General features: G+C 47.9%; 1 protein-coding gene across 1 annotated transcript in view; it reads right to left on the bottom strand.

Annotated features, from left to right (window-relative positions):
- GDAP2 (ganglioside induced differentiation associated protein 2) overlaps positions 1-25,768 on the bottom strand; it is a 115,870-nt gene that overhangs the window by 44,595 nt on the left and 45,507 nt on the right. Inside the window, exons 7-9 of the mRNA XM_078877276.1 lie at positions 13,024-13,186; positions 10,163-10,340; positions 9,882-9,958 (exon numbers count right to left, since the gene is read on the bottom strand). Of these exons, the coding sequence (XP_078733402.1) occupies positions 9,882-9,958; positions 10,163-10,340; positions 13,024-13,186 (418 nt within the window). The remainder of the gene's footprint in view (positions 1-9,881; positions 9,959-10,162; positions 10,341-13,023; positions 13,187-25,768) is intronic.

Below are 25,768 nucleotides of genomic sequence, written 5' to 3'. Positions count from 1 at the left end.
CAGACATCTTGCTCGGAAGAGGTAACCTGCCGACAAGTCCACACTGGACATCTGTGAAAAAGAGCTTCATAGCTCATCGGATTGCATCCAGTCTAAATAAAGATTCTGATGTAGATTCTGGGAGAGCCGACACTTTAACCCCAACAAATTTTACATGCCGATCGATTGCAGTGCACAGAGTGATACTGCTACTGGGGTAAACAGAGGTTCAAGGGATTTAAGAAACTTGCACCAAGTGAGTTAATTTCATTTGTTACACGGGCGATGGTCCCGTTTAATCACTTGGCCGGCTACTTTACAAAGGGAGATCTGTAGTGCGTTGAGTGCCACAACAGCAGCAGCAACAGCAACAACAACAATAACAACATAAAGATTAAAAACATCAACATTGCAGAGAACGAGTGTCCAGGGCCCATACGGAATATCGCACAACTCACAAACGAGGTATTTAATCGCACGCAAATCGTTGTCTTCAACTGTCCCACGGGAGATCAAACCGGCCAACTGTAAGTATGTACGCGTGTTGAACTTCGTTCCCGACGAACGTAGTCAACTGTGCTAATCAGAGGCACCAGTCCAGTGCGATAACCAATACGCCCCAGCAATATATTAACAACAACAACAACAAAGATCTGCATAGGTATCAAACTTGATCAAAACCGGCAAAAAACGCTGACAGCGAGGGACTGCGGCCGTGCGTAGACATGCTGAGGCTGTGATTGTGCCAGCGCGCCGCGCTGCGCGAGGCAGCGAAAGCGGAAGTGGCGAGTCAGCCTCCGACACGATCTGCCCACGGAGCCATCCACCGCGTGCGGTGAAGCGTGCGGCTAGCGTGCGGTAGCAGCCGGCGAGCGTGCGGTAGCAGCCGGCTAGCACGGGGAACCGCCGCGCACTTTGCAGGACTCCGGCGTCAATGACGGCGGCGACGTCAGTACGAGCAGGGCAACTCGAGGACGCGACATTCGACGCGTGCCCTCCCCCCCCCCTTGTGCAACGGTGGCCTCAGAAGCTCCGGGGTACATCAAGGGCTGTGAGCATTACGCCATGGCCTACCGTACGGCCACTCACAATCGCCCGGCGCTACGGTGGTATCTGGCAGTCGTACAGCCAACGCGTCGGGTGCGATAAGGAAAATAAAATAAATGGGGGCCGTTGTCGATCCACCAATAGATGAAGGCCCTCCGCCCCAATTGGCTCGTCAGCAATGGGGAGTTTTTGACCACGTACGTTGAACTTCTTACGCGCCATACGTAGCCAACCGTGCTAATCGGAGGCGCGAACTATTCGCCATTGTGGGTAGTGCAGATTGGCGATGTGGTGGGGAGGCCGGGAAAGGTTCCGATGTCACTTTGACGCCGACGGGAGCCATGGCTGGAAATCGAACGTGGCACGCTAACCACTGTGCCGTCGCTCAGCACGATAATTTTATTTTCATCTCACCTTTATTCAACCAGGTAAAAAAAAAACCTTGATGTTAAAAACCTCTTTTGTGAGGGGGACCTGGCAAGAAGCCAACAAAAAAATGTTTGGAAGAGAGCTGCTAGAGACTTTTAGACAAGGCACCTTGCATCCCACAAATTGCTTTGCCATGAGTACCATGTGCACGCGATACAATACATCTTCTTGGTTCTTTCGGTAAAGTCACGTAGAATGGAAATAATAAAATAATACAAATTAAACATTATAAAATAGGGAGCTTGCGCCGGATATGAGCACAATAATTATTTTATTATGTTTTTTTTATTTCCATTCTACGTGACTTTACCGAAAGAACCAAGAAGATGAATCCCTGCAGTCACGAAAGCTTTAAATCGAAATGTGATACAATACGTTCGAGCGATGCAGTTCTGAGTCCAACACATAGTGGTGGGCTATGGATAGCAGAGACAATTACAATCGAGATTCATACAGCAGCGTCTAAAATACGAGTGTGCGCCTCAAAGAGGCTGAACAGAAACAGTTGGGCACAGTGATGTTGCAGAGAGAGACAGAGGAAGTTAGTGGAAAGCACAATAAAACTAAATGCAAAAAGCAGTTCCGAAGAAATGAGACTTTGTCTCATGGGAGCGGTGAAATCAACTCGTGAGCGGGTTCCAGATGACCTGCTGCATCGCCACGAGAATACGTGCGAGAGGTGGCGGACTGCTTGGGGAGGGGGCCTTGATTCAGCAGTGGATCGATCAAGGCTGCCAATAATAACGATTTTGACTCGAAAGCATTCGCGACCAATATCATCCAATATTATCCGTAACATAATCAGTTTTGTTTTACGTAACAAACCTCACTGGTTGGCTGTGTCGGGTGGTGGCAGGTTAACAACACATTTATAAAGACGTGATCTAACCCAAAAATCCGAGGTCTGACAGGATTGGGCGCGTTCTGAGCGATTGGTAGTAGGATTTTACCCGGTGTCCTCTGTTTTCAGTGGGTGAGGGTGGTACGTGTGTGGGCTTTTAATTTGTGCTCATATCCAGCGCAAGCTCCCTAATCTTGTCGGCATAATTACTCAATTGTGTTAGTTTTAATATTCAAACTAAACAGAAGCAATTAACTGCGTAATGAGCATTTGACCTGGCCCAAGCTCTCAGAGATTCACGTAAGAGCCTGGCAGCCATTCCGTAAGGACGAGAGGACTGGCAAGCATTATCCGAACCGGTCTTGCGGCTCCACCTGCAAGCACAGTGAAGTATGGTCAAACGATCCGCGTGACTAACAAGGCCCGATGGAAGCCTCCATCCAGCAGCGGGTTCATAAATGGCCCTACATTACGATTACCTAACACGGAGGGTTTCGCAGCAAATGTCATGATTCGTAAAGGATTTTTTGTGGCCTAACACAAAAACCCATTTATGAATCATTGTACCTACTATAATCACCCAGGAATGTGTGTCCTTAACGCTCGTGACGTCACTCCACGTCGACCAGCCCCCCTCATTCATATTCATGAGCAGGTGACGTCCTCCCATTGGACACCCCAACACGCCTCCTCATTAATAATCATTAGCGGGTGACGTCACTCAATATGGAGTTCTCCCCCCCCCTCACTAATAATCATAAGCAAGTGACGTCACTCCACGTCGACCAGCCCCCCTCATTAATAATCATGAGCAGGTGACGTCCTCCAAATGGACACCCCCCCCCCCCCATAATTACCTACTATAATGAGCCAAGAATGTCTGTGTGCAACGCTCGTGACGTCACTCCACGTCGACCAGCCCCCCTCATTAATAATCATGAGCAGGTGACGTCTTCCAAATGGACACCCCCTTCCATTAATAATAATTGGCGGCTGACGTCACTCCACATGGGGGGCCGTGGCGCCCCCTCCCCCCTCCTCGGCGTCAACTCACAACCCTCACTACAAAGGCAGAACCCTCACGTCACGCGATCTCAATGACGCTGTTGAGACATCGAAGTAAAAAGGACGTCATGATGAACAAGGGATTATAACCTTTAAATGAAATAGGTCTGTGTCACCGCGCCCTTACAAACTGCACACACATTGATGCAATGAATATCACGTCGCGGTCTGCTTTTCGCTTGCAAGTTTCAGATTTACTGAAATACACCCGTCCTTGGACGGGCAAAAAGCTAGTTATTCATAAGCTCCAACATAGGTAAAATTTCAACACGAAATTTGAACTCACAAAGAGAGCACTTTTTTTTATATCGATTAACATATTTCTAAGAGATGACAAACGAAATTCAAGTCCTCGAGCGGAAGACATGCCTGCAGAACATTGACACTAATTCATATGAAGACAATTTTATTAAAAAAAATACCGCCGAATATTCCATCAAAAATGCAACTTTGTTTTTTGTCAGTATAATGAAGTTGCAATTGCGTACAAATCAAGCATCCCCCACACAGATTAACAATCGCCAATTTTCATTCATTTCCTTTAAATATTCATGCAGCAGCACTGGATGCCGTGGTGCGTGCACCGCACAGTGAATGTGGCGACCCGATTTTGATTTGCAGCCATGACTAACGTCAGTAGCGAGCGGTTATCCGAATTGGTCATGACCATCGCCATCTTTCACCTCCCCTCCCCACCCCACTGACCAGCGTGGTGAAGTATGGTTAAACCACCCTCATGGTCGATACTGCCTGGCGAGGCCATTATCTTCGAGTGGATTGACAAAGTGCTTCAAATGAGTATGATTATTGTTATTTTTCTGGTATTAAAAGTGCATCACGGTCAACAACTAGGCAAAGGTGCAGCCCTGCAATTGCTTGCTCATGCCACTGCTGGCAGAAGAACCTCCCCTGGATAGATCTCTAAGAGAGCCCCTCTTGGGGGTATGTGACCTACTCTTCCACACCGGCGGGATATCTTGAAGTTGGGAGCATCCGCATTGAACATCACCAAACACGACCTGCCCGTTGATACTGCTGGGAGGACGGAGGCAGGAGCGGGGGGGGGGGGGGGTATCTAAGAAAATTGCACACCGCTGTTCCAGCTGCCGTGCCAGGAGGTTGAACCGGCGACCTCTGATTCGCCGAGGCAGCGCCCATAAGCTAGACAGCACGGCAAATGGACTGCGAAATAGATAACACATCCATCGCTCCACGTGTCCACAATCAAAGCACATCTCACACAATGCATCAGCTGCATGGCCTCCTGGGTGTGGATAATTTTGAGCAGCACCGAATCAAGGCAGAATCTTTGACCGGCTTTTCAACATTCAGTGTTTCGTCAACAGAGTCGGGCGTGCTTGAATCAATGCCCGCGAACCACCAACACTGCAGGCAAGGGAGCTTCCCTCTTTACGATACAGGGTCGGAGTACCTCACAATATCATATAATACGCAATAAGCAAATAAACCCGGGTGCCGTTCACATGTGCTAAACTGTACACATCAGAGCCAATGAATCACCGAACTCAACGAGCAGTGTGCGCGGGCTAACCAAAGCTCATAAACATGCCGCCTGTCAGGAAAAAAGGTCAGCATTTTAAAGGTGATATTTTCCTTCAAGTGACACGCATAAAGTAAATAAATAAAGAAACCACCTTGGAGATTTTGGCCGACGCTGTGTAGCTGTCTTTGCCCGAAATCCCACAATTCCTAGCAATACAAATATTGATTAGACATATCAAGAAAACAAGGGAGCCCTTCAAGAGGGTTTGGAACGCTTCCCACCACCACCCCCCCCCCTGCTTACTATTAGGGCTAGGGCTATTGATAAGTTGATTTAGTTTGGCTGTTCAGAGCCAGCGGCATTTAAACACGAATTGAAAGAATCTCACACACGGTGTATGGTTTTGACTTGGGCAACCTGCAGCAACCCACGGTTTCTTAAATACGCTGTTTGTATTTCATTTTTTTAGTTTTCTTAAAATAATTACTGCTTGGTAATTACCACACATGGAGACACTGACTGGTGCATCTCGATGCGTGCCTAACGGACTTTATATGTAAGTCAATGTGTGTCCAAGTACATTGGTGACCGGGCTGAGCATATCAACTCAGAATGCTAATATTAGTCTTTACTGCGGGAATCCGATGAGTTATGAAGCCTCTTTTTACACACATGTCCAGTAGGGGCGGGTCAGAACGTTACAACAACACACAACACACAATACAAACACACAATAGAGGAGTGCAAAGCGGAGGAAAGGTAAACAAATAACTTTTTTTAAAATACGTACAAATAAAACTGGACAATTTTTTTTATCTTACCAGGTAAAGTATTTTACAAAAGCGACCTGGCCAACGAGAGTGGCTCATCATCATCATCATCACATGGACATTTCTAGCAGCCACATTCGAGAGCCTCGGTTTCGAACACAGGATCTGGGAAGCTCTGACACCAGAGCCACCCCACCGGTCACCTCCTCTCCCGTAATGGCTTTGTCTTTATTATTCCATTACGCGCGCGCTTGACTCTTCATTGTTTACCAGAAAATGCGCTTTAATGGAACCGCTTTAAGTGGCGGCAAATATTACGGACGTGCCCCCCCCCCCCCCCCCCCCCCCCCGATGCACTGCCCGCCCCGCATTATTATTTCGCAGCAGAACGTGGAAATTTAATCAGCGCGGCTGTAATTCTCTTCCCCGGCTGGGCGCTCTCGCGGATCTGCCTCTGCCAGATTGGGGCGCTTAGTTATCATCTTTGTGGCGTGTCAAATGGCCCTCGGCCCGCTCTTCGGCCACCGTTCCAATTGAGCTTTTGCCCGCATTCCAAAAACGTACGCACTGTTAATAAGGCGTGCGTATTAGATAAGCAAAAAAGATCCCCCATCTATATATATAAAAAAGGGAAATGTGTGAACATGTGTGCCTATTCAAAATGTTTAGCATACTTCCATGCGACCACGGGGAGAACATGCAAACTCCAAATATACAGGCGTCGGGGTCGGGATCGAACCCACGACCCTCCTGCATACCAGGTGAGGAAGTCAACATCTTGGCATCATGGCGCCCCAGACGGACCGTTTTCGGTAAGTGCTATTAAGAGAGTGCCTATGACGGGCGGCACAGCACCAAGGAGGCGCTGTGGCCGGCACCGAGCCCAGCTGCCTTTGTCTCTCCGGTGCGCTGAGGTTTTCACAATGCACCAGGTACTCATTTAAGGCTGAGTCGACGTAGGAGAGGCCCGGGACCGTTTCAGATATTGCTCGCCCAGTCATATTAGCCATGAGTGGGAATGGAATTCGGGTGGTCGGGTTCACAGCGCACCGCGCTGACCACCGCACCACGTATACGTGTTCGCTCATGTTACACGTACACCCGAGTGTAGTGTACAAAATTGAGGGCAGTGAATGATTGCATAATGGGCATGCACAGACCATTCACTTAGCCTGGCATTTCAAGCGTGGGCGGGTGGGTGGGCACAGTGTCTCATGCGCTGGCAACCCGACCCAGAACTCCATGGTCTAGCCTACGTGTCTGCGGGGTTATCGCGGTGCTGTAACCCCACAGAATGGCAGTGTCCAAGCCAACCCATCCACCACCAACAAAGACAAAGATCTCCCGTATAGCCTTCACAGACAGTTTGGGCAAGTGCTGTTAGCGAGCACCTATGAAGGCCGGGACGACACACGAGGGGGTGGGTGGGTGGGTGGCCAGCACCATGCCCGACCGCCTTTGTCTCCCCAGTGGTGCTGTATACACACGGCTGCACGAGGCACTCATTTTAGGCTGAGTCGACCAAACACCGATTCAGATTTTCGTTACTGGTGTTGGCCGTGAGCGGGAATCCAACTCGGGTCGCTGGGTTCATAGCACTGCACTACCGCTCCACCAAGAACACCATCAACACCACCGCCAACCAGCAGCGGTTGATCCAGAGAAAATATAAAAAATATATATTTTAAACTAAAAAAAACATATATATGTATAAAATATTGAAAATAAAAAATTTAAAATATTCAGATTTTCTGTTTTAAACTAAAAAAAAACATGTTACAAATTTTTTATAAAAAAATGTAAAAAATATTTTAAAAATCCAGAAAAATATTCAGATCATCATGACTTCCCACCTACGGCTGGAGATGCTCCCACTGGAAGAATCATCCATCATGTGGCGTTCACGTCAATTACATATTACGGGGAGAATGGCTTGTGTAAATGAGTGGACACTGTGTGTGGGTGGAACCTTTTTACAATGTGAGATGCCAAGACGCCTGGTTAATTAAGTTTGATTGCATTAGAAGCTACGGGGCTGTTTTCACAAAGATAAATCGTTAACATGATGTGGCCAAGTGTATTCATTTCACTCTGTATCATTTTCAAAAAATGCAATGAAGGGCGATTTTTTTTATTGTTTCTTTGTTCTAAAAGCCCTTGGGTTAATTTACGATTTCATAAGGGATCGAAAGGAACAATAGATAAAACACATTCAACAAGACTTTGGCGACAGGACCCATAGCCTTCGTCTCGATTGCCTTATCGCGTCAAAGACAAATAAGATGAACCGGAGGTCACGGATTATAATCGAGCGTGGAAGTTCAAGGCTGGCCACTGGTGGGGGGAGGTTGACACAAGTGTAGTCCAACTAGCGAGCCCTATTTATGACAATAGCCCTGGTTAGAGAGGAGACATCACTGATACAAAACACTCTTTAAAAAAACAACGCTAACCATTTACCCGAATCGTCACGGCACGGCACGCGTGCTTTGTTACACGAAAGCCTGCGCGCGTTCCACAGCGCTTCTATTTCCACGCTCGGTACATGCACGACCGGCTGTGAACAAAACACGGCGAGCAGACGGTGCCGCGTGTCGCCACGCGGTTTATTTTGGGATAGCGCGCACGCAAGCAGTTGCCTAGTGATCAGACTCCAAATGTAAAGTTTTGTTAAATTCGCGTCCCCGACTCGTTTCTATTTTTTTGTTGTTTCATGGAGCGACGATTCAATTTCGCGCCATGAACACGCAACACAAAAGGTAATGAGTCCCGCTCTGCCCCACCCCACTCCCGACTAGACATACAGACTGTTGGGGCCAGCGCTATTAGCGAGCACCTGTGAAGGCCGACAAGGAGCACGACGGGGTGGTGTTGTGGCTAACACCACGCCCATGTATTGCTGATGTTTACACACTGCACCAAGCATTCATTTAAGGCCGAGTCACTCCAGGAGAGGCCCAGAACCGGTTCAGATATTCATCACTGATGCTGGCCATGAACAGGAACTGAACTCAGGTGGCCAGCATCTTCGTGAGCGCAGTGCGCTCACCACTATATCACCACTCCACACGAAAACAAAATATCCCCGTATAGCCTTAACAGACTTTTGGGGCAAGTGCTGTTCACGAGTAGCACCTATAAAGACCAACACGGCACACGAGTGGTGGGTGGCCAGCACCACGCCCGGCCGCCTTTGTCTCCCCAGTGGTGATGTTTACATACCGCAGCAGTTACTCATTTGAGACTGAATCGACCGAGGCGAGGCCCAGGACCGGTTCAAATTACTGTCACTGGTGTTAGCCGTGAGCGGGAATTGAACTCGGGTGGCCGGGTTCGTAGCGTAGCGCGCTCACTGCGACACTACCGCTCCACACATACACGCACGCACATTCACGCGCGTCGTGCGTTCTACCGCATAAACTAACCGGTGACAGACCGAGAATACATTTGTCTAACTCTTTCACAATCCAGCGCTTAAAAATTCTAAGAACGCATCGCGATTCCGCAACTATGCTGTTTTTTCTCTCTCGCATAAACCAAAAACTACTCTGGGAAAATAATGACAACCGCCTCTTTAAATCAGCAGGAGTCACATTGCCAGGGTGGAATTTGTTGGGAATCCGTGGGGGGGGGGGGGGGGACTGCGCATTGTTTTTAGTGGCTTCACGGATGCGAATCTCGAACATCGCCCCAACGTGAAAGATCCACGACACGAGATTCCCCCTACCCCCACGTCCGGTTCAAGCCGGTGAAACCGCGTGGCGAGCCCGCAGAATGGGACGTGCGCGACCCGCCACGTCGGTTGCTTCGCTCGGTTCATTCATCCCGCTGTGTTTTGTGTTATTACGAGCACAGAGCACGTAATTACGCTTTTAGATTTGAACACTTAATAATTCTAACTGACCATCTCCCCCCCCACGCCACCCAACCCTGCCACTCGCCCATGCTGACATGATACGTTGCAACAAAAAATAATCAATTCTATTAAATCGGCTTCCTGACACACACCCAGACAGAGAGGGTGAGCGGAGGGCAGGGGGATGGGCGGGAGCGATGGGCTGGGGGGGGGTGGGCCGGGTGGGGGTGAGTGGAACCAGGAGGGACGTAGGGGGAGGGGACCAAATGCACGGTGCTGCCACCGCCGCCACACGGCTCACAGGAGAATGGGGACACGGAGCCAGGCCCTGCTGCTCGGCCACAACTGAGCCACTCCACTGTTCATGGGGCACGAGCACGCTGGAGTCACCTGTCTGGTAGAGGGCCTTGAGTGATGCGATGTCAGACAGGTCTTCGGTCCTTGCCCTCCGAAGCCAGCGCTGGTACCTTCAGGGGATGTAGGGGATGGGGGGAAATACACTTGTGCTACTCAGAGCCCTTTTCCACTGAGCCAAGCCAGTGCGGGGCCCTTAACCAGGCAGGGGGACAGACTGGGGGAGCAGCGGTCAGACTGGGGGAGCAGGTGACAGACTGGGGGAGCAGCGGACAGACTAGGGAGCGGGGGGAGAGCCCGCGGCGCTGCCAGCTCACGTTCGCTGGTGAGCCTTGAGCCAGGAGTCAGACGACGGCGGCGACATGAGGCTCCGTTGCCTCTGCTTGTCGTGGTCGCCCTCCATGCGGGCGAACGCGTGTGCGCCCACGCCCACCATCTCCCCGTCCACGCGGTCCGAGTCGTCGCTCGCGTCGTCACCGCCGTCGCTCTCCGAGCCTTGCGCAGGAGGGAGCGGACGAGCGGCGCGAGTCATTACCGACGGTCGCCTCTCGTGGTCTCCGCGAGCCGGCACGCCGAGGCTTTCTAAACTAAACTATTTTTGTTTTATTTTACCAGGCAAGGCCCACTGAGCTAATGCAGCTCTTTTTTCAGAAGCGACCCGGTCACACATGATAGCTCAACGAAGTGGCTTATCGTGTGGAAAAGTATAGGAGCCAGATGCTCTAAGCCAGTGTTCTTCGCTAATTTTAAGAGGGAGGCCACTTTCGCCGATAAGACATCATCAGTGTTAGGGCCGCAACGCATTTTAAACCACTGGGGGGTTTGACAGCAGCACGATGATGATGATGGGTGGTGTTTTCACACCTTGTGTATTGTCAGGGGCTGCACTAAAGGCCAACATCCTTCCAGGGTTGATAAAGTGGGTACCGCTTTGTGAAAAAGTCAACAATGGTTGCGGGGGGGGGGTAGCTGTTGAATCTCAATGGGGCTATCCACTCTACTGGGAAGTCACGGTGTCAAATACATTAAGTACTTGGGGTCCATTTAGCCCTGAATGACATGCTCGTTTTACTTTGAAGAAAATAAACAGTTTCCAGACGATGATTCAGATTGCCTCTGCACGCCAGATATCAGCTGGCAGGGCAGCGCGCGTCGGCCCGTCAGTCCGTGGCGGGCGTGAGTCACGCGTTGTCAGTGGTAGGCGGCGGGTCTGACAGCGGCTAGGCAAATTAGCGTGAAAACTTTCTGACACGCAACCCTTTAACGGCGGGTAATGTGATTAGGGTTTTGGACACGAGTCGGCGGAAATTAATGGAAATGTTAAGCGCGGTTCAAAACTCCACGCCCTCGAGTGCATTTTCTGTGTCGGCAAAGGCACTCTTGAAATAAGAAGGGAAAAAAGAGAAGCACGTTCTGGAAAAATCCCAACAGCTGGAAAAAAATGTCCATCTGTCTTGCACACCACACTCCACTACATTACACCGCCAGTACAATAAATAACCTAAAAAACTATTTTTTTTTTATTTTACCAGGTCAGGCCCAATGGAGCTATATAACGCTTTTTTTCAAAAGCGACCTGGCCACAAATGATAGTCCGAATTTGAAATTAAACGGCGCAATGCTCCTGCAGAGTAACTCCGTTGTCCTCCTTGGATTTGGAATGTGGAGTTAGTTCACCGATGCATCGCTGCTACGACCTGCACCCCCCTTCCCCCCCCCCCCCCCAAGTAATTCTAAAAATCCGAGCTACATTCATCGTGCGTTGAAGGTTAGGTCAAATTGTTGGGGTAAACACGAGATAAGTCTTAACCACCGAGCTACAATAAACAGTAATTAATTATTTACAACTGGGAAGGATCTTGTTCATGATGCAGTAACTGTATTGTAAATGAGGCCTGGTGTACGTGTGTGTATATGGGGAGCGGTGGTGTAGCGGTTAGCGCTCTGCGCTACGGACCCGGCGACCCGGGTTCGATTCCCGCTCACGAACACGAGTGACAGTTATCTGAACCGGTCCCGGGCCTCCCCTAGGTCCACTCAGCCTCAAATGAGTACCTGGTGTGGTGTGTAAACTTTGCCACTAGGGAGACAAAGGCGGCCGGGCATGATGCTGGCCAGTCACCGTCTCACCTATGAAGGCCGGCACGCTAAACAGAACTTACTACAACAGTCTGATGAGGCTACAAGGGAATCTTTGTCTTACATATGGTTAGACAAAACATATGAGCGTGTCTCGGCAAGAGACAATAATTCTGAAGCGGGGTGCCAGGGTGGCAGCGCAGTGTTAACTCTTCGTGCCTCACAGCGGGTAGGACCTGGGTTCGATTCCTGACGAGGGCTCCTTTTCTCCCTATGTTCTCAATCTGTTTCTGCATGGGTTACTTCTGAGTTCTCTCGTCTCCTCCCATAGTATTGGCCAAAACATCCCAATGCAGATAAATGACCAGGAAATTACTCCATTAGGCTCACACAGCAGCAGCAACAACAGCAACATCGCCCCTCCCGACTGTAAAAAAAAAAACTCCACAAGACCCTCCTGAAGACAAAACTCGAGACCCATCTGGGCTTGCCTGGGTACACAAGTGTGGTATTAATAACACTAAAAAACCTACATCTGTGCGAATAAAGGAAACATTTCAAGAGTTCTTTTTTTTTTTACCAAGGGCACATGTGCAATATTTATATTTTTACAGATTTTGCCGCAAGATTAGCCGGACAGTAGCTCAGCGGGGGTTGCCCATCATCACCATCATCCTTCTGCGGTGATAAAACGTGTACCAATTTGTGAGACTAGTCAACAACGATTGTTCTCTCCAGTGACTAGCACCCGTCGTAGGAATGTGGATTCTCCACCAGAGGCTGGGGCAATGAAAAGAAAATGAGCACTGCTTCAATGCTCCTTTGAGCAACAAATCACTTTGACTTCACACCAGCTTACAGGTGTATCACATGGTCAAAGATAGCAGCACCCTTGCACAACTGCAAATCAGAAGTGTCAGAGGCACTTTTATCCTTTTTCTCCATTCATTTTCAGCAATCAACCGGTGAAGCTTTCGATTCACCGATTTAAACTTAACCCCTTGCGCTCGCGACGCACGGGCGTCGAATCGCACAAGCACGCGGCTTATCTGTGAGCGCCGGTTTACGATGCCAATGTCTGGCTCGCCCTCCGTCGTACCGCTGTCAACCTGGCCCGGCTTGTCGGTGATGCGGATTTGCCGCTCGGCCACCACTGGCTCGCCCTCCGCGTTGCCGATGTCGTAGGGCAGCAGCGAGAGCGCCCACGCCTCCTCCTCGAGCGAGCGCGGGAAGTAGAGGGGCAGCACGTGCAGATACACCGCCTGCCGCCACCGCACGACAAAGACAAAGAACCTTGACAGACTGTTGGGGCGAGCGCTGTTAGCGAGTGGCACCTATGAAGGCCGGCACATGGCACACGAGAGGGTGGGCGGGTGGGTGACCGGCACCACGCCCTGGCCGCCTTTGCCTCCACAGTGGCGATTGTTTACACAATGCAACAGGTACTCATTTGAGGCTGAGCTGACCTAGGGAACGCTCAGGACCGTGTCACTGCGGCGATGGCGGAAACCATAGAGGAAAACCGCAACAATCTCGCGAACATTGGTTGAGTTTAAGAGGCACGGCAGCTTAAAGTGGGGTGCAAAAGTGCGGCAGTGGGTAGTGCACTGCGCGACAAACCAGTTGACCCGACTTTGATGTAAAATCCACGGCTAACATCAGCGGCGAGTGATATCGGAAAACCGTCCCGGATCCCCCCCCACCAACAGATTCACCAACCCGAACTGACCGGCGTGGTAAAAGTATGGCCAAACAATCCTCATGACAAGCCAAAGCATTGGGAGGAAGGCCTTCATCCAGCATTGGATTGGAAAAAAAAGCATCCGTGCCTGTGCATAAAATGTAGCGGAACAGGAAAGAGGGTACGGAAATGTCTGCAACCCCAAGAACATTGGGATTGTAAAAAATGTCGGTCGTAAGAATTTTTTGATTTAGCTCAGTCAGACAGTTACTAAGTAACTTATCATCAACACCATAGCTCCCTGGTTCTGCCTCCGGTCAGTGAGCACTCGCCAAGCTCTTCAGCTGAAAATCACTCGAGTGAGTGCTGCGGCTGACAAGACAGACTCGCAGTACGACGGACGGACGGACAAAATTAAATCTCATAAATCGTCAAATGTTTTTGTTACAGCGGTGAGAGAACAATGCTGGAGTCGCATAGTTGAGCCAGCACCACATGTCACCACATGTCCCCACGTGACCACATGTCCACGACAAGGGTTGCTCGTGTTTATTCGCCATCAGTCCTATCCCGTGATGATGGAACGAAAACAGCAATCGCGCACTTTCAGATGTACTACTGTGACCGTCTGGAACGCTCTTGATTAGGGTATTAAGAAGCCACTGGAGCGATGCACTTTTAAATCTAGATTGAAAACTCTTTTATTTAGAACTACTTTTTGCGTTTATTTTTTCGTCCTTCCCACCGCACAACTGTAAGCATGCAATGTAGTGACTGTCTTTGCGAAGACGGCCACTGCATTGCGCGCGCTTACGGATGCACTTCTGCGGCCGTCTGGAACGCTCTTCCTTACAATATTTGGAAGCCACTGGCGCAATGTACTTTTAAATTACGTACATTGAGAACTCATTTCTTTTAAAATAGCTTTTTGAGTTTAGTTTGTTGTCCTTTCCCCCCACCTCCGATGAGCAAGGTTGGCTATGTAAGTTCAACAGAAATTCAACAAACACACAACATACATACATACATGCCAAGCGTGCGTCTGTGCAAAGCAAAATTATATAACACATTATGTTTACGTAACTACTGTTGTGTTTTGTATGATGTAACAACATTTGGCAGTTGACCAGCATTAATTCGATCGAGTTGACGAGCTACTGGAAACCGATCCAGAGCTTGCTTGCACCGCAATACCTTGACATACGAAGTGGATGCGTTCCCGGATCTTCGCTTGTACACCGAAACCCTCGTACATCGAGTAACTTACAACATTAGTACTGAGGATGCGTTCCCAGCTTTCGTAAACTTGCCATTTCATACTGTATACATACTTTGTAACTTACGATTCATGCTTTAAAGACAAGTGATGTCGAAAACAACATTATATTTTACACTGTACAGTATTTAAATAAAAAATAACAAAGGAAAGCGCGATGCGCCACGCTCAAGAATTAGAAATGTATTCTAATTCGTAGAGCACCGTATATCGATAAACTTATTATTTATTTCAGTATACAACTATTATATTTTTAGCTTTCACGTTTAACGTAATGGCGGAAAATCCAAAGTTTGTTTTACCGAAATTTAGTTTGTAGAAGAAATGCACACCGAGGTACTGCTATACTCAACCAAGTCTGCTGAAACGACACACTCCTTACATTTTGCTCGCACCCGCACGGTGGCACCGTCTTTTTAAATCCTTTATATTAAGTTCACTTGCTGGCTTGCTTGCGCGCTTACGACCTTGCAAATCTTTCGGTAGTTTTTTAACCCACTTCCCGTGATCCAATCGAGCTGACATTTTGCACACAGACTCGTTGTGCGTGACAATTTATTTTCGTGAAAAATAAAATTCAAAAATGTTACACTTTTTAGGAAAAAAATAAATTATATTTAATTACCAATTGCTTAATGGTGGCAGGCAATCATCTGACCCATAGGTGGCAGCCATCTCAAGCCAAAGGACGAGAGGACTCTAGCCGCCACGCATATAAAGGATTTATAGTGAAAAACTTTGTTTTTACGGGTTAATTTTTTCCCGATTAGCTTATTTTCACGTCACTGTTAAGACTAAGGTGGCGGAGCTCACCTGACCCGTCACCTAACTATTTCTCGCGCCTCGTTTTTTTTCACCCGATCCGCGTCGATTTCTGTTCACGACCGTCATGTTCTCGTTTGTCATTTGCGCAATGTCCCGTCAGGACACTTTGTAACACTCGTTATCCGCAATGTTGACACTTTTGTCTTTTGCCGCTGTTGTTGCTGCCGCTGCTGCTGCTGCGCTCATGCACAACAAATCTAAACGGGATCATCCGTGTCAGAAAAATAAACTCTTACTCTTTCATATTCTTAGTTCTTTCGGTAAAGTCACGTAGAAGGGAAATAATAAAATAATAAAAATATTAAACTATTTTATTATTTTTTTCCCTTCTACGTGACTGCAGTCATGAAAGCTTTAAATCAAAATCTTACTCTTTTGTTTTACGTGAAGACAGATATATGAAAATTGTATTTTGTCTACTCATCTATTTTGTCATTCAAACTTGTGGGCCCCATTGGTTAGATAAGAGCGCCCATCTTAGTAAGGTGTGCTAATCCGGCAGCAATTGTTTAACATGCCTTGCTCTGCTGACGAGACCCATAGGGTTGAAACCGGTCCGGGGTTTTCTCGCTTGAACAAAATGCTTTGCGATAATATTCATTTGAAAAGCAAAGAGACACCGACGGTCGGAACCGTATTTCTAATTAAACTCATTTACACACAAAATGCTTGCCACAGATGAACCACAATCCCTTGCAAATCTCGTCAAGGAGCAAGAACCATCATCGCAAGAACCATCATCGCAAGAACCATCATCGCAAGAACCATCATCGCAAGAACCATCATCGCAAGAACCATCATCGCAAGAACCATCATCGCGCGAACTCCGGCCATCCTCGCAACAGCTGCTTCAAGCTCAGCCGTCAAATAAAGTCGGTCACCGCATCGCGTGGCGCTGTCAGATCCGCTTCTGTGGCCGTTGGGAACGTTTTTCCTTCCTGATATTCGGAAGCCAACAGAACTATGCAATTTTAATCTAGATTGAAAACTAATTTCTTAAGAACTGCTTTTTGCGTTTAGTTTGTTGTCCTTCCCCCCGCACCTCCGATTAGTGCGGTTGATGAAAGAAGTTCAATGTACGTACGTACATACACACACGCACCCTGGAGACGCAGAATGGAGCATTCTGCTCACGTTTGCTTGAGGTTCACACACGGAACGCTTCTGTGACAAGAACACACACAGCGTGGGAAGGGGCGGGGGGTGCGGGAACGCACGCATTCACAGACGCGCGAGCATCTTCACGTTGATTCCCAATTACAGAGCGAACAATTAGGCAGATAAAAAGAATTTTAAAAAAGCGGGTCCCCAACAGCGGCGATTGCTCACTAATGACACAACTGCTGCGACGCACAACAGTGCGGCAAGTCGCGCTACCACGCAGATGAGAGTGGTTATTCCACTTTGAAGGGAACCCGAAAATGTGGCGCTTTTTTTTTTCACCCCCGACCCACCGCGCTTCCCTTTCTGTCATTCTTTTCGAAGCGTGGCAGCGAGTGGCGGGGGAAAACACAACAGCAATTTTTTGCGCGTTCGCGACTCCCAAAAACGGTTCAAGCGCAAACACTACAAGATGCCCCCGTCCGTGCCCACTGCCAACAGAAAAGTGAGAGGGTGATGGCAGTCGTCGTCAACAACAACATCAACAGCCGCCGTTCACCATCGAGTGGCGGTGACGTCACCACGGCACGTGTGCCAAGCTAGGGGGACTAGTCCTAGGCCTCCTCCTTGGTCAATTCAGCCACAAATGAGCACCTGGTGCAGTGTGTAAGTGTAAACATCACCACTGGGGAGACAAAGGCGGCCGGGCGTGGTGTTGGCCACCCACCCCCTCGTGTGCAGTGCCGGCCTTCAAAGGTGCTCGCTAACAGTACATGTCCCAACAGTCTCGTAAGGCTAAAAGTCGGGATCTTTGTCTTTAGCTTGCACTTGAAGGCCACGTGAGGTTTCCAACGCCTGCTGGCAGGTCACGGAACAGGCCCAGGCGCTGTGGGCTGGGTGACTGACTGAGATGACTGACAAATGCTCCACCTGTGCCCCCTGCTGTGCAAACTCGCGGCGTTTCAGCCGTCCGGCGGTCCGCTTGTTTGCATCTATGCAGACACTGGGACCCTGCCAACGCAGACGTACGTCACCCCTCCGCTATGTTTTACAAGACAGCCGAGCCAAACAGCCTGCTCTGCGCGGTGGAACAGCGTGGGCTGGTTACACGTACACTGGCGGGCACCAGAGCACGCTTCAGCAACGGTGCCATTATTGACCCATATTGTTCTTGGATTAGACCGCGTGATGGTAGTGTTAGGTCCAAATTCTAGTCATTAACCCCTCACCAACCGACACAATTGTCGCGTTTTGCTAAGCGATTGTTTACTCGTGGCCGACCGGTGGCTTTCGGAATTTTCACGATGGGGGTGGGCAAGACGTCCAGAGCAGGCGTGGAAGAGTAGGCCAAAAAATATCTTCCACAGGGGCTCTCTAGATCTCCCTCCTAACTCGAGGCCCCTCCGGCACCAATGTTGTGGTGAGCAAGCAATCGCAGGACCGCACGTTAAGCTTCGATCTCCGACAGGGGTTGTGCGGTGAGCTTACACGCGAGGGGCTTCCTCGTCGGTTGCAGGGATTTGGTGGGGAGGCTGATGATGGCCTGTGGCCAATACGCTTCATGTATCACTTCATGTCTCACTTCATGTCTCACTTCATGTCTCACTTCATGTCTCACTTCATGTCTCACTTCATGTCTCACTTCATGTCTCACTTCATGTCTCACTTCATGTCTCACTTCATGTCTCACTTCATGTCTCACTTCATGTCTCACTTTATGTCTCACTTTATGTCTCACTTCATGTCTCACTTCATGTCTCACTTCATGTATCACTTCATGTCTCACTTCATGTCTCACTTCATGTCTCACTTCATGTATCACTTCATGTCTCACTTCATGTATCACTTCATGTATCACTTCATGTATCACTTCATGTCTCAATTCATGTCTCACTTCATGTATCACTTCATGTCTCAATTCATGTCTCACTTCATGTCTCACTTCATGTCTCACTTCATGTCTCACTTCCAAACCAAAAGGTGGATCTAGAAACTTCCCATGGGGAGGGGGGTGGGGGGGGACATGTGGGCGCGTTTCGAAATTGCTCACTTTTTAAATAGGTCCCTACATCAATAAAAAAAAAACATTATTTTCTGTAATAAATATCAATAAACTATAAATTTTAATGGTTGCGGTATGAGGTGGCAGGGGGGGGCGGCATAACGACTTTGCCCCCAACCCCCCACTGCTCCCCACCCCCGTTTGAAAAAATCCCGCAAACGATATTTATCCATCAGTGCGAGCATCTTATCCGCACTAATCGGGTGTTAGAGGGTGGGAATGTTTTCGACCTGGCAACAAACATAATCTCAGCGCGCACTCGCTCACTCCTGCCGCGGCAACGTCGTCTTCAAGTCACAGAAGTGACCAAGGTGTGCGTGTGTTAATGCGTGGCTGCCCGTCAAAGGTAATTTAAAGTTATTTTCGGCTTGCAGTAAGGAAAAGTTCACACAGCCCTGATTTAGAGAAAGCTTCTGGCATGACCACCTTCCATAAGCTACACCAGTAGTATAAAAAGCCTATGAATATTAATAACTAAATCCACAAAGCATGTCTTCAAATGAATATAATATTAAAATCCGCTTTTAAAAGCACTCCTAGTTCCACACTGTAAATAACAAACTAGGGAAAAACAATCACGCCTAAATTAGTCATCTTTGGCGATGCCGGGCATTTTTAAATTCCAGAATTCTGAGTAAAGGAGTGGAATAATTTACGAAAGCTATTCCAGTAAAGCTTCAAACAACCCCATTCAACACCATTGGAACCTCATTTGCCAGTAAAAAATCTGCTAATTGTTTTTTTACCCTTCTATCTGGCAACAAAACTGACACCTTTTTTTAAAAGGAATCATGTTTGCATAGACCACAATACCTGCAGCCATAATGCAAAAAAAACATAACTCTGCTAATATGCACTGTCCTTGAAGTTGATTGGTCCACACCCGAGACAGCTTTCCTTAGAGCCTAGTCTCACATGGGTTGGACCAGATGACGCCAAAAGGCGCACAACTCAAAGACAATGCACCATCAGAGTATGAGAGCTCGGGGGTAAGCATTTACACCATTGGAACTTCATTTGCCAGTAAAAAATATGATAATAGTTTTTTTTACCCTTCTATCTGTTGCCAGATAGAAGGGTAAAAAAACAATTATCAACCCCATTCAATCCAACGTGGACCTACACAGCAGCATCTACGGAGTACAGATACGCGGGCAATGAACATCATTTGATAAGGGCTTCTCCACGTACGCACATACAGCCCTTTGTCAATCCGCTGCTGGATGATGGCATCCCCAAGTCACGCAGGTCGTTGACGTTTTCTGACCGTACTGGTCAGCGTGGGTTGGAGCAGGCGAGTAGCATGAACATGCGAGCATAGAATTACAGGATGACAATACTACACTGCCAACAATGGGTTCTGTACAACAATGGATGTTCTGCTCTCGACCGTGCAGCCCTGTAAGTATATAGCCTATAGCACCTGTCATGCATGGTGGTCGCCCATCCGGGTACTATCACGGCTCAATCGCACCGAGCTTCCACAATCTATGGAAGGTGGTAGGTATAAATTTATAAACTGTCTACTTAATTTACACACACACACACTTTGAAGGTGACAACTGTGGCTAAAGATCAACTGGAAAACAAAGTTACGTTAGAAGGGAGGACACATTTGGCTCGATCGTTCCGTATGTGATTTTCTCAACCGCCAACAAAGATGCCAATTTTGGTGTTGCGCAAAACTCTGGCGAAAAACCATCTCACTCGAGTGCTCCGCATGTACCAATTCGATCTTGTCAAGGAGCAAAAACCATCACACAAACTCGGGCCATCCTCGCAGCAGCAGTGGCTTGTGGGTGGCCATCGAACAAAAACGGTGGTCACCGCATCGCGCGCTTTCAGGTGTGCTTCTGCGGCCATCTGGAATGCCCTTCCTTCCAATTTTAGGAAACCGCTGGAGCTATGCACTCCTACTTCTAGATTGAAAACCGAATTCTTTAGAAATGCTTTTTGCGTGTTAGTTTGTTGTCGTTCCCCCTCACCTGGTTGGCTACGTACGGTGCGCAAAGAAGTTCAACATATGGACAAACAGACTGCCGCAAATAGAAAGCTTAATTATCATGTCAGCCCCTCCAACACAACGATAGGGCCAATAGAGAGAAATTATTATTGCTAATGCTGCAATGAGCTACGGAATGCCACACCTTGACTTCAACTGCACACACTGCGTTGCAGGCAAATGTGTAGTGACATCGCGGGTGTCACTGTGTAATGCCGGCCCTAGAGGCACGGCGTGCGATGTATTGACATCGCTGGCACCACGATGATGTGGGTGCAGTACCGGCCCTAGAGGGGCTCGGTGAGCACCGACTGGCAGTGCTGGATAGCACCACGCTCTGCGTGCAGTGCCAACCCCTACAGGATAGGGGGTGAGAGTGCAGGCCATGGGAATGGGGTTACTAACGGCCATGGCACTCTGGTTGACCCCGAAAGACACGTGGCGGGTAAAGTTTACACAGGGCCCCCAGGTGGGGTCTAGGGGTGGTCACGTGTCTGGGCCGAGATCCTTCTGGACGGTTCTCGAAGGTGGTTGTGGCTAAGGGCAGAGCCAGCCACGCCACGGAGGATATAAGCCGGGTCCCCCAGAGGGACCGGCTGCTGTGGTCATCCCGAAGAATCTACGTTCTACGTCCGAGAAGAGTCAACAACACGTGGACCTGGATCCAAGCCTGGGTCCTGTCCGTTGTAGCTACTCCCAGTGTAATTAGTGTAGTTAGCCTGGTGGTCCACCACTATAGTGTGTATTCTAGATTTGAAGCTTTCGTGACTGCAAGGATTAATATTCTTAGGTTTTTTCGGTAAAGTCACGTAAGTAAAAAATTAATAAAAGTAAAATAAAAAATTAAATAAAAATCACGACGTTTCGGAGGCAACACAAGCTTCCGTCTTCAGGTGGAACCGTCACAGCACGATTGCTGTATCAAGTAAGAGAAATTCCAAGAAAAACCGTCCTTGTGTATATATACTGGTTGAGGGTGGGAGGAGCCAAGTCAGGCCCCTGGATATTATTATTATTATTGTGAAGTTGGTGCGGCTAAAGCCACTGCTAGGAATGAGCCTTTGTTGTGTAGACTAATTTTAATCTTTTACCTACGTGGTCCACCACCGGAGGTTGTTATCTGGTGAAGGGGCAGTTACCCCTTGTGTTGGAATCAATAAATGTGTTGCCTCCAAAGAGTGTGTCTGCGACTCAGTTGAACTCACTACAAATGTATGCTGAGATGCTGGCCATTACGGGGTGGTCACTTGCCAGAAGGAGTCATGGAGAAAGAGAAATGTAACCCGTCGTATAGCAGGCCGCTCTTTGTATGCCGCTTCCAGGATGAAATTGAAAATGGGAACACAGGCGCAGCTGCACGTTCTGGAAAATTAATTTAAATGAACTGGTAGGGAAACATAATCGCGGCGCTTCTCTGTTTCACAGGTAATTCTATCCCTGTAAAAAAAGGTAAAGGTGCATTCCTGCAATTCCTTGCTCATGACACTGCTGGCAGAATGCCGCCTCCGCTCTGGACAATGCCAATAAAAAAAACTGTAAACTATATTTAAAAAAAAGGAATTTTACCAGTAAGGCCCACTAAGTGAAATAGCTCTCTTTCAGAAGCGACCTGGCCACAAATGATAGCCCTCTTCCAAGATGTCTGGTGACTGGACATTTGTGAAAAACAACTTCATTGCTCATCAGATTCCTCCCCTATACAGTAAAACCTTGGATTGCGAGTAACTTGGTCTGCGAGTGTTTTGCAAGACGAGCAAATTTTGAAAATAAATATGAATTTGATAAACCAGCGAGGTCTTGCAATACGAGTAGTACGTGTATACGCTTTGTCTGCCGAACGTCACGTGATCACAACTGATATACGAGTGCTTTGATATACGAGTGCTTTGGATTACAAACACGTTTCCGGAACGAATTATGCTCGCAATCCAAGATTTTACTGTAAATTAATATTCTGATTCTGAAGTGGCTTATCATCACGTGGAAATGTATAGCAACCAAATACTCGAAATACATGTTGATTCAAAGTGTTGAGGGAAAAACCGGAGGAACCAGAGAAAAATCCACACAACCCACGACCTCCTGTATACGAGGCGAGAGAGTTAACATTTCGCCAACGCATCAAACCCATTTATACTGCTGCTGGGTGGACAGAAGTTGTTGGGGAGGGGGGGGGTTAAGAATCTTACCCCGTTGTTTCAACTGCCGTGATGGGAGAACAAATTGAACTGGCGTCAGCATCCATGTGGCCGCTAAAGCTTGTTATGGGTCAACTAAGCAAGAGGCCAAACCCAAGACCAAAGCAGCGAGTCCGATATATGAACAAATATATAAAGCTCCTGAATTATTTTTAAATCTACAAAGAACCAATAAATACGCTCTACCTCCCTGGACACTGTGTGTTTTGAAGAAAGGCCAGTGGCCCTAAACATCACCTATTATATAATTTTTGCCTTTTAAGGCAGTGTGAGTGAGGAATGTGTTGAGTTTCTTTCATTATATAAATGCATGTGTGTGTGTGGGTGGGGATAACGGTAGTGAAGTGGTTAGCGCGCGGCGCTGAGAACCTGGCGATCCAAGTTCGATTCCCGCTCACGGTGTTATCTGAACCGGTCCTGGGCCCCCTCCTATGTCGACTCAGCCTCAAATGATTACCTGGTGCGGCATTTAACCATGATATAGGCGGCCGGGCGTGGTGCTGGCCACCCACCCCAATCGTGTGTCGCGCCAACCTTCATAGATGCACGCTAACACCACTTGCCCCGACAGCCTGCAAAGGCCACACGGGGCATCTTTGTCTTCTTTGTGTGTCCATGTGCGTACTTGGTCGGATTCAAGCGTGTACTTTACAGTGGGAGCAAAGTCCAGGTTGCGATGAACCCAGCCAAGGGAGAAAAATCTCTGGCAACTCGCGGGTTTCCATGAAGCATATTTAATTGGACTCGTTGACTCACCGCAATTAAGGCGCGGCTGTGGCATGTCGGGGTCTATGCTCTGTCAACAGTAGGCCCAGAGTACATCATCACGCCGTACAGTTCAGAAGTTTTCCTCTGCGTTCTGTTTTGCAGTCATAATGCAATAATGTAATAATAATGTCAGTAACCGGGGCAAAACACTCCGTTTGGTCTTTCACCAATCACAATATTTATCTAGATGTATTTTTTCAAATGAGGAAATGATTTGGCACAAAGAAAATTACGATGATAGGAATAGAATGCTTGGGGTGAAATGGGTCCATCAATTCAACAACCTATTTCGATTCTCGACCATGCTGATATAAGGCATCGAACCGCATGTGTAAGCACCATTGATCCGTATACGTTGCATGACGGGGACGCTGTGGATGTGTAACGGTTGGCGCCGATTCTGGATTTGCAATTAAGAGGTCACCGGTTCGATTCCCAGCACGGCTGTCGAAAAGATCGTGGGGTTTTTTTTTTTTACTCCCCCCAACAGCCACGCACCTCTGTCCACCCCAGCAGTATAAATGAGTTACACCACAATTAAGTCCATTGGCAGGTCACGTGTGGTGGTTAAAAGTGTGGATTACTCCCACCTCTTCCAAGAGGTCTGGCCAGTGTGGAAGACTAGGCCAAGATACCCTCCCATCAGGGCTCTCTACAGATATATTTAGAGGAGGCCGATCTGCCAGCGGTGGCATGAGCACAGAACGGCAGGGCTTGCACCTTTACCAGTGCGGGTGACATGCGTGCATGTCAACCCCCCCCCCCCCCCATTCCGCCGCAGCCCTAAGAGGTGCTAACATTCATCGCAATATTCTTGGTTCTTTCGGTAAAGTCACGTAGAAGGGAAATAATAAAATAATAAAAATAAAATTCTCACGACGTTTCGATTGCAACACAAGCAATCGTCATCAGAAATTTATTTTCTTGCTGTGGTTTTCACACCTGACGATGACTGCTTGTGTTGCAATCGAAACGTCGTGATAATTTTATTGTTGTATTTTTATTATTTTATTATATCCCTTCTACGTGACTTTACCGAAAGAACCAAGAATATGAATCCCTGCAGTCACGAAAGCTTTAAATTGAAATTCATTGCAATGTTCAGAATAAAAATGATCGAATCCTTGATTCAAATCGTGATCCCCGCCCCGTCCCACTTGTGAGAATGTATCCAGTCGCTGATTTGAACTTTTCCAGTCATAGTAGAATGCCAACATTGACTAATGTTATTTTGGAAACAAAGCTGACAATAATAGCCGAGTACGTAAATTATTGGGTAAATGCAAAAGACTGCTTTAACATTTAAACTTTGGCAAAAGCGGTCTGCTTATGAAAGATGTGCATTAAACTGGCTTCTGCACAGACAGGTCAAGATGGAAAAGGCTGGACCGAAACACATCGCAAGCCTTAGTCCAGCAAAAAACACACATTTTCCTATCACAAGGAAAACCTTAGTTTGTTTTGAAATTTAAATATTAAACATAGACAACTGCTGGATAGTAGCGTTAACAACAATGTGTTTTATATATTTAGAAAATCCTCACCGAATCTCAAAACTTTTTATTGTAACCATTGGGATTGGAGTGTGATTTACAGTCAATTCCATTTAAAATCAGATTTTTCACAGAGCCCATGAAAGTTGTTTCAGGATTTAATTTGTGTGCATTCCAGCTGTGTGTGCCACCATGCCCAGCACGATTCGACACATATGCCGTGAGCCTAAGAATCCCGATTGTGCCCCCACGGTGTCATCTCACGGGATGAAGAATCGATTCAAAACTCTCGTCGAGTAGAGCAAGCACAATGCAATAAGAACAGAAGTCATTTTGAAATCCCTTCAAGCTACCTCTCATCCGGTCACTTTCCCACCTCCCAACTGCCCAGCCACATGGTAATGTTTGTTAGTGATCTTTCTCCGAACTGGCAGTTAA

The sequence above is a fragment of the Lampetra fluviatilis genome, chromosome 47, assembly GCF_964198595.1.
Source record: "Lampetra fluviatilis chromosome 47, kcLamFluv1.1, whole genome shotgun sequence".
NCBI classification, from domain to species: Eukaryota; Metazoa; Chordata; class Hyperoartia; order Petromyzontiformes; family Petromyzontidae; genus Lampetra; species Lampetra fluviatilis.
The sequence above is the reverse complement of the archived record's forward strand: the minus strand, read 5'-3'. Positions and strand labels throughout refer to the sequence as shown.